Source organism: Salmo trutta, chromosome 12 (assembly GCF_901001165.1).
Source record: "Salmo trutta chromosome 12, fSalTru1.1, whole genome shotgun sequence".
NCBI classification, from domain to species: Eukaryota; Metazoa; Chordata; class Actinopteri; order Salmoniformes; family Salmonidae; genus Salmo; species Salmo trutta.
In genome coordinates, this window is record NC_042968.1 from 90,248,819 (window position 1) to 90,261,843 (window position 13,025).

General features: G+C 43.4%; 1 protein-coding gene across 1 annotated transcript; it reads right to left on the reverse strand.

The window, feature by feature from the left end:
- Positions 1-1,319: 1,319 nt before the first annotated feature.
- On the reverse strand, positions 1,320-6,554 carry ccna1 (cyclin A1). The gene is made up of 9 exons (XM_029770314.1): positions 6,427-6,554; positions 5,914-6,093; positions 5,617-5,833; positions 5,381-5,499; positions 4,818-5,041; positions 4,456-4,660; positions 3,892-4,005; positions 1,955-2,088; positions 1,320-1,766 (listed from the first exon to the last, which is right to left on the reverse strand). Exons 2-9 carry the CDS (start codon positions 6,070-6,072, stop codon positions 1,715-1,717), a joined length of 1,224 nt encoding a protein of 407 aa, XP_029626174.1. The 5' UTR covers positions 6,073-6,093; positions 6,427-6,554; the 3' UTR covers positions 1,320-1,714.
- Between the last annotated feature and the right edge of the window lie 6,471 nt (positions 6,555-13,025).

Consider the following 13,025-nt stretch of genomic DNA (forward strand, 5'->3'; position numbering starts at 1 on the left):
TCAGCAAGCAGCTCAATACACTGGTACACTAGTCATTTGAACAGGTGTCGACTCGTACAGCCCAATCAGCCACGCAAAAAGGTATTGAGTGGCAACACTACACCCACTCGTTGCCCCTTAAGAAAATATACTGCAGTCAGACAAATACTGCGCCTGAACATAATTTTACTGCAGTAATTTCGCAGTTATTGCATCCAAAACAGTTGAGTGCAGTTTCAAAGCTGCATTTTGTTTTTAAGGGACCATAGCGCCTTAGTGGTCAAAATACCCATAAAACCTAGTGGTCAAAAATGGGTTAAATGGTTATAATCTTTCCCCCACCACATAGGGGATTTTAGAAACACTTAAAATCAGGGCTGTGTATTGTGTAGGCTAAGCCTGGTGTGACGTGTTGATAACCATGTAAATCTGTTCCAGACAAGGTGATTTAACAGTCTGAGCCATTTATGCAGAATCAAAATGCTTAGCATCAAAGTAGACATGCTAGACTGCAAATCCCTGCTAGCCATCTTCAGCTGACACCTTTGCTAACCGGTATTGTCAATTTAAAAACTTGCTAGACAGTTCAAAATTTAGCCAACAGTTAATCCAGAGTTTTTTGACTTGAGTCTGCAGTCTCGTCCAGATCATGGCATCCGTAGTGTTGAGCCGAATTTGATTTGGGTTAAATAAAGTCAAATAGTCATCTTGTCCGAGAGTTCAAAGCCAGCCTACACGAAAAAGCCATTGAGTGTTGAACTCCCCTTTGGGAACACTGTTGGAACCACTTCCCCATTGGACTGCTGGGTTATGGCTCATACTGGTACTCTAGTGGGCTGCAGCTGTCTATATTGAGACAGTTACAGTATGGCAGACATGTAGAGGATGCTGTTGTAACCGATGTGAAATGGCTAGTTAGTTAGCGGTGGTGCGCGCTAATAGCGTTTCAATCGGTGACGTCACTCGCTCTGAGACTTGAAGTAGGGTTTCCGGCTTTTGTGGCGCGATGGGTAACGATGCTTCGTGGGGTGTCAGTTGATGTGTGCAAGGGTCCCTGGTTCGAGCCTGGGTTGGGGGCGAAGAAAGGGACGGAACCTACACTGTGAAACTTACTTTCTCCACTGGGACACGTTAAATATTGCAACATAGGACAGTTCACTTTGTTCTTCTCTTACCAATTATGAATGTAGCAAAATGTAATAAAACCAAATCCCCAGAGCAGTGGAAAGAGTCCACAGCCATGACAAGTGATACAGAAGGAAAGCATGGCAAAAATGCCTGAACGCTCCGGGTCAAGCCTGAGGATTGAGAAGCGGAGTAAAGCAATGCCGAGGACAAACTATAGGCAACTTGTTTCCTTTAATCACATGATGCAACATACAAGATGCAGCCTGAGGTCCATGATTGTGTGGCAGTGACCAAAAGCAAAAATGACTTGGTACAGTAAAAACAAAGATTCAACCAGCCGTTTAAAAAAAATAAAAAAGGCTTGTACAGACATGGGTTAAGTCCTGAGCTTACAGACTAGTACTAAAACACTTGAAGTAGGCATTCTAGAGTTAAGTCAACAAGTTACTATATCATTGTGTTTACTTGATAGCTACCTACACAAATAGCTAGCTAGAACAAAATATTAAAATTCATTAAAAAGATTTAAAAGCAATACAAATAAGTTGTCCAGTAGGCATCTACAGAGGGAGCTAAGAGCTGTGTTGTTAGTCATTTCCCAGCAACTTCAGTAAAAAGGCAGATCCTCAGGAGGACTTAGCATAGACACGTTACCAAACCTGCAGAGAGGAGAGCCAGTCAGCAAAACGTTTGGCAACAGGAAACAAGTGTTATTGGACAAGTTCAGGTAGTAACCACAACCCAGGAGTAGTGCTGTGGCTAAAGACAGACATGGTAAAGGTTAAACACCATGGTTGTGTTTAAGGAATTATAGTTAAAAAACATATAGTACAGATTACCAACTCACTTTGAGCCCTTGTACTTCTCCCTGATGGCCTGTTGGGGGCGACTGTAGGCGCTGAGGTACAGCTTGTGGAGGTCCTTGAGGCAGGGTGCAATCTCTGCCAGGGTGTAGCCAGTGAAGGTGTACAGGGTGTCAGGCTGGAAAAACAGATGCCACACGGTTAGTTTAGCGAGTCAAACCAGTCTAACTAGGGCATCAGGTAGCCTAGCAGTTAGAGTATTGGACAGTAACCGAAAGGATGCTTTTCGAATACCAGAGCCGACAAGGTGAAAACTATGCTGATGTGCCCTTGAGCAAGGAACTCCACCCTAACTAGCTCCTGGGTGCCGTACTAGGACTGACACTGCCAAACATGGTGTAGGACTTTCTAAACTCAACAAAAAAGAAAATATCCCTTTAAGGACCTAGCCTTTCAAAGATAATTTGTAAAACTCCAAATAACTTCAGATCTTTATAGTAAAGGGTTTAAACACCGTTTCCCCATGCGTGTTTAATGAACCATAAACAATTAATGAACATGCACCTGTGGAACAGTCAGCTTACAGTTAGGACACTAAAGAGGCCTTTCTACTGACTCAAAAAACACCAAAAGAAAGATGCCCAGGGTCCCTGCGTGAACGTGCCTTAGGCATGTTGCAAGGAGGCATGAGGACTGCAGATGTGGCCAGGGCAATAAATTGAAATGTCCGTACTGTGAGACACCCAAGACAACGCTACAGGACGGACAGCTGATCGTCCTCGCAGTGACAGACCACGTGTAACACCTGCACAGGATTGGTACATCTAAACATCACACCTGCAGGACAGGTACAGGATGGCAACAACTGCCCGAGTTACACCAGGAATGCACAATCCCTCCATCAGTGCTCAGACAGTCCAGCCTATTGTGGACAGAGGGCTTGTTGTAAGGCAGGTCCGGCACAAAACCACTGTCACTGGACCAGACAGGCAAAACGTTCTCTTCACTGACGAGTCGTGGTTGTCTCACCAGGGGTGACGGTCGGATTTGCATTTATCATTGAAGGAATGAGCGTTACACCGAGGCCTGTACTCTGGAGCGGGATCGATTTGGAGGTGGAGAGTCTATCATGGTCTGGGGCAGTGTGTCACATCATCGGACTGAGCTTGTTGTCATTGCAGGCAATCTCAACACTGTGTGTTACAGGGAAGACATCCTCCTCCCTCATGTGGTACCCCTCCTGCAGGCTCATCCTGGCATGACCCTCCAGCATGACAATGCCACCAGCCATACTGCTCGTGCTGTGCGTGATTTCCTGCAAGACAGGAATGTCAGTGTTCTGCCATGGCCAGCGACACCCTGATCTCAATCCCATTGAGCACGTCTGGGACCTGTTGGATCAGAGGGTGAGGGCTAGGGCCATTCCCCCCAGAAATGTCCAGGAACTTGCAGGTGCCTTGGTGGAAGAGTGGGGTAACATCTCACAGCAAGATCTGGCAAATCTGGTGCAGTCCATGAGGAGATGCACTGCAGTAATTAATGCAGCTGGTGGCCACACCAGATACTGACTGTTACTTTTAAATTTTGACCACCCCCCCCTCTGTTCAGGGACACATTCCATTTCTGTGGAAATTGTTCAGTTTGTATCAGTTGTTGAATCTTGTTACAGTCACAATAATTACACATGTTAAGTTTGCTGAAAATTAAACGCAGTTGACAGTGAGGATGTTTTTTTTGTTGAGTCTATAGCCTACTTATGAGAATAATGTCAAAGGGAGATTACCCTACTTATATCAGGAATGCGATTACCATACCAGGATAAAATGCATATACAAGTTGGTATTCTTGATTTAAGGTCAGACCAGGCACTAGTTCTTAGTGGGGGGGGGGGGGGGGGGTTACCCCAGAGCAATGATGCAACAGTCAGCATCGGAGCATGAGACCAATTGCCATCAGAGTACAGCAGACAGACATGTCTTACCCAGAGGGACCTGTTGAGGGTGTAGTTGGCCAGACAGAAAGCAGCAGCCGCCACCACAGACGGGAAGTAGTGCAGGAATGGATCCACTTCCAACATGCTTAGCTCTGCCACATACTGAGAGTAGAATGATGTTAACTGCAGCAAAACACTTCTGCACATTAAAAATTAATAATGTTGATAAGCCATTTAGTCAACTGGGGTGAAACACCCTACAGCAGGCCTGGGCAATTCCAGTTCTCGGGGGCCTGATTGTGTCATCCCCCCCCCCCAAGCAAACACACCTGATAAACTAATTGCATTTTTAACTGAAGATCATGATTCGTTGATTGGAGTCAAGTGTGTTCACCAATCAGGATCCCGAGGACTTGGGTCCCCCTACAGGGTTAACTGATTGGGTTTTATTTAACCAGAACATTCTTACAAGAGTGACTAAACTATTGAACACTTGGGTCAGAGTACTGACTCATGTACCCTGATACCATGCTGCTAGCCTAAAGGCACATTTCAAAAACATGGCACAGCAATCAAGCAGTCAGACATGAGCATCTAGTTCTCTGTAAGTACCAGGGCGAGGCTCTCAGTCTTGAAGCAGACTGCTTGGACGGTGAGGAAATGGCGGAGGAACTGGTGTGTGGTTGGGACGGTCATGTCGAAGGCCAACACCTTCAGCAGGAAGTGTTCCATACGAAGCAGCTGCTTCTTGGTGTAAGTGTCATCTGTGATGTACACAAAGTCATCCACCTCCGGAGGGTAGATCTCCTCATATTTACTATGAGAGAAAAGGGTTAACACTAAAAGGCCCATTTACCACAGATGAAAGTGAACCACGTTCCTACAGATTACTGGCATAGTCCTGCCATGAGTATTGTGAACAGACATCAAGAGTTTCTTTACAAAACTTCTGCTCAATTTGTAACATGACTTACGCAGCCAGCAGAAGTGCAGCAGTGCCCACCAGCTGCAGCTTGCCCCGGAGTACAGACATGCAGGAGAGGAAGCGGTCCATGTAGTTGACAGCCAGGTAGATCGTCTCCCCACACAGCTTGTACTCCTGGCCGACCTCCACCAGCCAGTCAACCAGAATGACACGCATGCAGTTGGTGATATCCGGCTGCTTCCGCATGTAGCCAGACTTTGGATGGCACTTTATCTGGAACAGAGGGTTAGAAAGAGACTTTACCACCACCACCAGTTAGAGCAATTTAAAACAGGCAAATCTAAAGAATATTTACCTGGTGTGAGGTTAACAGCAGGATAAAGTAAATATATACAAAGAGCCAGCAAAGCTACAACTAAAGTGCTGGAGTGTTAAACCACAATGGCTGCCATGCCTGATCCGGGTGGGGGGGGGTAATACACCTAAACATGGTGATGGGGAGAATTACCCTCAAAAAAGGGATGTGAACAGTGCTTTTCATTTAACAGATGCCCTTAAGTCAAGAGGCATAGAAGACACTTAAACTAGTAGCCGTATAGTTTGAACACGCACTTCACTCTTGCGTAAGTGTTTGTGGATGTCCTCAGAATATTCTGCCAGACACATGGCATTCTGAGTAGTGAGAGCCTCGTTATCTGGGAGCGACTGCATAGAAGTGTCCATGCATGAACCTGCAAAACAAAGGGTTACTGTTAAATGAGTCAGTGCTGTGAACATGAAGTGAAAAATTGACATGGCGATGCATCATTGTGCCCTTGGTGTGTAATGGCACCACAGGCCGACCTCACCTGAGCTCAGGTCCAGGAAGAGACGGAAATCTTTATGTTGCATGGCAGCAGTTTCCTCATCCACTACCTGAGGCTCTACAGCCACTAGTTCGCCAGAGGCTGGGATGACGACCTCACATGGCTCATCCACACAGATGTCAGCACTAGAGCTTGAGGGACAACCCAGGAGATTGGTGTGAGAGTTGTCCAAAATAGAGCCACGTTTGGAAAAAAGTCCCTAAAAAAAAAAAAAAAGGGAAAAAAAGTGATTAGCCAATGTGAATACACTTGAGATAGAAAAGTTCTCCAACTACTCACCTGACCAAAAGATCGACTGTGCTGTTCGTTTTCTGTTAAGACGCCGAGTATAGTCCTCTGTTTAGCCCTGTCCATCCGGGATGAATCCATCCTATTAGAGGCCAGAACATTTTCTTGGCTGCTACGGCTGGCCAGACGGGCGACGGTGCTGAAGTTCATCTTTAAATCTAGTTAAAACAGCTAGAAGTAGAGGGGATTATACATCAGAGGGTAAACAAACCAGATGTACCTAGCGGAACTGTATAAACTGGCTGCCATGACTACCGATAGTGAGGGTTTAACACGTTCGTAGGTCGCCTTGAATTGTTATACACAAATAAAGTTCAGCTAGCTGGTTAGCTAACCTATTATCGCAAAGCCATGAAAGACAACCAAAACGAAGTAAAAACAGTATGTGCACGATTTGTTAGCCAACGATTCAAATGTTTGGCTTTGTTAAGGTAGCTTGCAATTGAAGAGTTTCAATTAAAACGTTATTTTTATTTTTAAATTAAAAAAAAAAATTCTACAAACCTTGGTTGCGTGTTACACAGCCGATGATGCACAAAATAGCTAAGACAAAATACTTCTAAATTGTTTTTGTCGTTGTATGACTAGCTACCTCCCACCGGTTTATATCTCATTCGGATGAACGCAGTGATCAGCTGTTTCAGTTGTTGCTGTGTGAAACTCAGCTGTTGCAGTTTTACACAAATTTCAATCGAAGTTCCGAACCGCTCTCAGGTCCAATCACAAGCCGCTCTCAGTTGCGCGGACCAATCACAAGCCGCTCTCAGTTGCGCGGTCCAATCACAAGCCGCGCTCAGTTGCGCGGTCCAATCACAAGCCGACGGACGAGACCACGTGGTGACGTTTCCATAGCAACGCGAGGACGCTCATAGTTTACGCAGCGTGCGTATTATGTTTACAAGCAATATTAAGCCACAATCTCAAAATAAAACGTTGCCATGAATTGAATGATCATTGATATTTTTTTTTAATGCTCAATCTATCAGTGTTTCAAGAGAGGGAAAAAGATTTGCCTGGCTAGCCAGACTCATTTAGTGACCGAGTTTAACGGGCGAGGGAGATGCACACTGCTCGGTCATGTTGTCAACAAGGCAGCAATGCAACTTCTCTTTTCCATAAACTATATCTCGGAATTTTCTAATTAGTTCTCATTGGGAAGGTAGTTAAAGTGGGTTTTAAAAAAAAATCAAAAGCAATCACTTTTATATTTGAAAACATAATCCTACTCATTACTCCACATTCAAAAGTAAGTGAGTATGGCTGGGGGGTGGTAGGGAGTTGGAGAATTTAGCATTTTTCAAATACATATTCAACCACAAAAAAACAGGTAGGTTTTCCAATGCCTCGCATGGACGAGCACCGATTGGTAAATGGGTAAAAAAAAAGCAGATATTGAATATCCCTTTGAGCAAGGTTTAGTTATTAATTACACTTTGGATGGTGTATCAATACACCCAGTCACTATAAAGATACAGGTGTCCTTTCTAACTCAGTTGCCGGAGAGGAAGTAAACTGCTCAGGGATTTCACCATGAGGCCAATGGTGACTTTAAGAGTGTTTTCACATATAGTCCTCTATAAAAAAAGCTGATCTCAGTCCTCTTTAATGTTAACTCTGGGGTAAAAAAAGCAACATAACTCAGTTCCCTGTGTATTCACACTGCCTTTGAATGCTCAGCTCTCATACCAGTTCACTTCAACATTTTCGTGGTCTGAGTCCTCTTTGCATTCACATTACTATGTTTAGAAAATAACCAAGATATTTTTCCAACATTTACTCAATAGAGCCACACAGTGGAGGGGAAAACGACCACGTTAGCTACAGAGAGCAACACCGGGATACACAGCTGCCTAGTGGAAGCAGGTCAGCAAGCAGCTCAATACACTGGTACACTAGTCATTTGAACAGGTGTCGACTCGTCGTACAGCCCAATCAGCCACGCAAAAAAGGTATTGAGTGGCAACAAATCTGCCCAATTAGCTCAATCCGTTACACTACACCCACTCGTTGCCATATAAAGTACCACAGTATGAGTCATAATACCCATAAAACCTAGCGGTCAAATAGGGAAATGGTTCCAATAGTTTTTCCACCATAATTTTTTCCCATAGGGGATTTTAGAAACACTTAAAATAAGGTCTGTGTTTCATTTAGGCTTACCCTGGCATGGCTTACCCTGGCATGGCTTACCCTGGCATGGCTTACCCTGGCATGGCTTACCCTGGCATGGCGTTCTGATAAAAGTCACCTTGTCCTAGAGGGATTTACATGGTTATCAAAATGTCACACCAGGGTAAACTTACACGAAACACTGTCCTTATTTTAAGTGTTTCTAAAATCCCCCCATGGGAAATATGAATGGTGGAAAAATAATTGGAATCATTTCCTTGTTTGACTGCAAGGTTTCATGGGTATTATGACTCATTCTGTGGTAATCTATACACTCTGGCGTGTAAACACAGTGCAGGACAAACCACACCATCAGAACCTGTTATCGGACAGCCAGGGATGTCATTACATACATTTTGGAAGCTAATAGTTAGCATTTAGTTCCAAAATAAGACATACATATTAGAATCAAAATATAATATTTACATGTAAAAATGACTGGTAACAACATAAATGGCAGAAGAATAATAGCAGATTAAATAATGCTTTAATTAAACATTTTATACTCAAATTTCTACCGCCAACCTGCACATCATCTTTTTGTTAGTTTGTGGAACTAATGTGAGGGGCTACGGCAGGGGAAAGAGTGTTGCAGCAGCAGGAACGATGTAGAATAATAGTGAAGACATCAAAACTATGAAATAACACATATGTAATCATGTAGTAACCAAAAAAAGTATTAAACAAATAAAAATGTATTTTATATTTGAGATTCTTCATTGTAGCCACCCTTTGCCTTGATGACAGCAGTGAGTTTGTATACATTGACAAGTCCTGGATACTGTCCTACTTCAATTACTCTAATAATCACGTTTTCTATAATAAGGAGAGCACTTATATCTGTCCCCTCCTCCTCCCGCTCACACAGAGTAGCAGTGTTTCTGGACTGGTCGGCTGGAACATGTTGTGGATAATATTAAAACAAATACTACTCAGATACCAATTTGTAAGTCGCTCTGGATAAGAGCGTCTGCTAAATGACGTAAATGTAAATGTAAAATACCGGAACTTATGAATTCAATTAGACTTTTATTGCAGAGAGCAACAAAGCCGAGCACCTCCATGGAAGAACTTCCTCCTCATTCTTAGTGCTTGGCTTTCATACAGTTTGACCTTTACATAAGGTCATCACCCCATTTGCTTTGTTACATAGTTTCCATCCTCTTATTGGCTCAGATATTGGGGCATAGATTATTATTATATAGATTGTTGGGGCATAGAACAGTATAAGGTTACTGAAAATCATCAGATGACTGGAAAATCTCCAACAAACACTGTCCTACTACAGAGTCTGACACGCTGACCAACCTGTACACATTCCACACAACATTCCTGAGCCCCTCTACCTAGGGTTTTATCCTGACACCTCAGTGTCCCTGTGTCAGGTAGAAAAGCTAAAGGGAGTTTGACTATTATCGCCACTAAAGCCACAGTGTTCTTTTGTCAGGTTAAACAGACAATTTTTTATATATTTTTTTAAATTTAACCTTTATTTAACCAGGCAAGTCAAGTAAGAACAAATTCTTATTTACAATGACGGTCTAGGAACAGTGGGTTAACTGCCTTGTTCAGGGGCAGAACGACTAATTCTTACCTTGTCAGCTCGGGGGTTCTATCCATCAACCTTCCAGTTACTGACCCAATGCTCTAACCACTAGGCTTTCTCCATTCTGATTGTTTTATACTGTTCAATCAAACTTCAATCAAAACTTTATCTCATTTGAGATCATTTCCACAGTGCCACGTAGGGCTGCACGATTTTGACAACAAATCTAGATCTTATTTTTTTGTAAGAGGAAACATTGAATGTTGCGAGAGATTATAGGGTCCCACTCCCCTGGGAACCACTGACCAACACTTTGGATCCTACCCTGTTACAATAACACCTCCATAGAGATCGTATTCCTATTCCAATTTCTTATTCTATGAATTCAAACAACACTGTATTCAAAGTGCCCACTATTACATTCCAACTAGGCTATAGAATTTGAATAATTATTCTATTTCCATGATTCCAACAGTTCACCAGTGTTTTGATCTAAATCGTAAGTGAAATCGCCGTTGCAATACTTGGTTAAAAATAAAGCGTTGATTTGTTGTCAAAATCGTGCAGCCCTACGTGGCACTGTGGAAATGATCTCAAATGAGATAAACTTTTGATTGAAGTTTGATTGAACAGTATAAAACAATCAGAATGGAAAACACATAATTTAGGTACAGCCTTGCAGTATCTTAGGTACAGAGCTACAGTATATTAGGTAGAACCCTGCAGTATATTAGGTACAGCCTTGCAGTATATTAGGTACAGCCTAACAGTATATTAGGTACAGCCGTGCAGTATATTAGGTACAGCCTTACAGTATATTAGGTACAGCCTTGCAGTATATTAGGTACAGCCTGTTCCCGCTCAGCCCAGTCCAAACTGTTCGCTGCTCTGGCACCCCAATGGTGGAACAAGCTCCCTCACGACGCCAGGACAGCGGAGTCAATCACCACCTTCCGGAGACACCTGAAACCCCACCTCTTTAAGGAATACCTGGGATAGGATAAAGTAATCCTTCTAACCCCCCCCCCCTTAAAAGATTTAGATGCACTATTGTAAAGTGGTTGTTCCACTGGATATCATAAGGTGAATGCACCAATTTGTAAGTCGCTCTGGATAAGAGCGTCTGCTAAATGACTTAAATGTAATGTAAATGTAATATTAGGTACAGCCTTGCAGTATATTAGGTACAGCCTTACAGTATATTAGGTACAGCCCTGATTTGTAAAATTACTGAATGAAAATGTATGTCTCTTGACTTGACAAAATGTATTTGTATTCATGTTTTTGCATTGAAAAAAAATATGATTTATAAAAATAAATAAAAAAAAATAGATATATATATATGCTGTTTATATCATCAACATCAATATAACACGTTAACTTTCAGTATACATTCACATTACATTTTGTCTGAGCATTTCCAGGTATCTCACAACTCCATTTCATGCAGGTGTGAGAGAGAGAGAGAGAGGAGAGAGAGAGAGAGAGAGAGAGAGAGAGAGAGAGAGAGAGAGAGGGAGAGAGGAGAGAGAGAGGAGAGAGAGAGAGAAAGCCAGAAAGCCAACGCTGACATCACCAGAGGGTGTGGCCTACTCCCGAACATACACATTGCTCACCACCCAACAATCACCCCAGAGCATCTACACGACCACTCCCACCTGAGGAAGCAGACAGTAGGGATGTTTGCCAAGTCCCTAAAGGACGTAGCACTTGGTAGACAAACACCCCATGCTGTACTGGACAGAGGAGCACCCAGAGACCCCTACCAGACCACTGCACCACCAAGGAGCCCCAGGCCCCTTCAACGCCACACCAGACCCAGTACACCCCACAGGCCCCACCCACCCCCAGAGCATCACCACTTCCATCGGCTTAGCCAGACCAGACCGGGCCCAGCCTATTATCCCGCACCAGACCACCACCCCTACCAGACCAGAGAGGAAGTCCCACAGCCCAGACCTGGCCCCCCTCCACCTCACAGGGCCCAACAGCAGGACCAGCGCAGCTACGCGGAGGTCGTCAGAGGACAGGAGAACCCTGTAGGATTAAGTGAGATTAAACAGCTCCTCCAATACATCTGCACTAAACTGCACTAAACACACACGGACGCATACACACACACACCACACACACACACACACACACCTATTGTACTAGAATTTACTTGTTCAATGAATAGGAATATTTAACAGAATAACAGAATAAATGTTAGCTGATATCCTGTTTATCTCGCTCTTAACAACTTATTAGTTATTAGTTAATCGTTACTGTATTTCTGACTGCTACTCTTTCTTTTTGCAACATGAAATCACTATCAGTTAGCATGTGGAACATTCAGGGTCTAAACTCATCAACCTTTGGTCTGAAGAGTTTAGCACTGGAGTTCAACAAAAATCTGAAAGATGTTGACGTCATCATTCTGCAGGAGACATGGTGTAAGGCTGACGTTGTCACTCACTGTCCCACAGGCTACAGAGAGGTCATTGTGCCATCACAGAAACACAGCTCTGTCAATAGAGGCAGAGACTCTGGAGGATTGATCATTTGGTACAAATCCGAACTACAAAATCTAATTGATCCCCTCAAAATTGGCAAATACCACATTTGGTTAAAACTAAAAAAAGAACTTGTACTGACAGGAAAAGATGTGTTCCTTTGCGCAATATATATCCCCCCCTCAGAATCCCCATATTACTCAGAGGAGATCTTCCCCACCCTCGAGGAAGAGACGTGCCATTTCCAGGCCCAGGGAAATGTGCTCATCTGTGGGGACACAAATGCGCGCACAGGAACACTACCTGATCTAACGAGCACACGAGGGGACAGCTTTATTACAGGCCATACTGTTTCTAACTATCTTAATCTCCCCCATAGAAACAACAGTGACAGCACCGTCAACAAAAACGGAAGGGATCTTTTGCAGCTCTGTAGAAGCCTGGGTCTGTACTTTGTCAATGGTAGGTTACGGGGGGACTCTTTGGGGAGATTCACCTACTGCTCACCTCTTGGCCACAGTACAGTAGACTATATGATCACAGACATGGACCCTTTCTCTCTCAGCTCATTCACTGTCAAGCCACTAACACCTCTGTCTGATCACAGCCAAATTACGTTGTTCCTCAAAAGAACAGACCTGGAAACAACCACACATTCACAGCCCAGTAAGCTGTACAACATCAGAAATTCATACAGATGGGCCCAAAACAGCACAGAAGATTACCAGAAAGCAACCTGGAACCAAAATATCCAAACACTCTTAGATAACTTTCTGGATACCACATTCACTCACAGTAAAGAAGGCATCAATCTAGCAGTACGAAACATCAACTATATATTCAGGCAAACGGCAAAAGAAGCACAATTGAAATTGATAAAAAACAAAACTAAA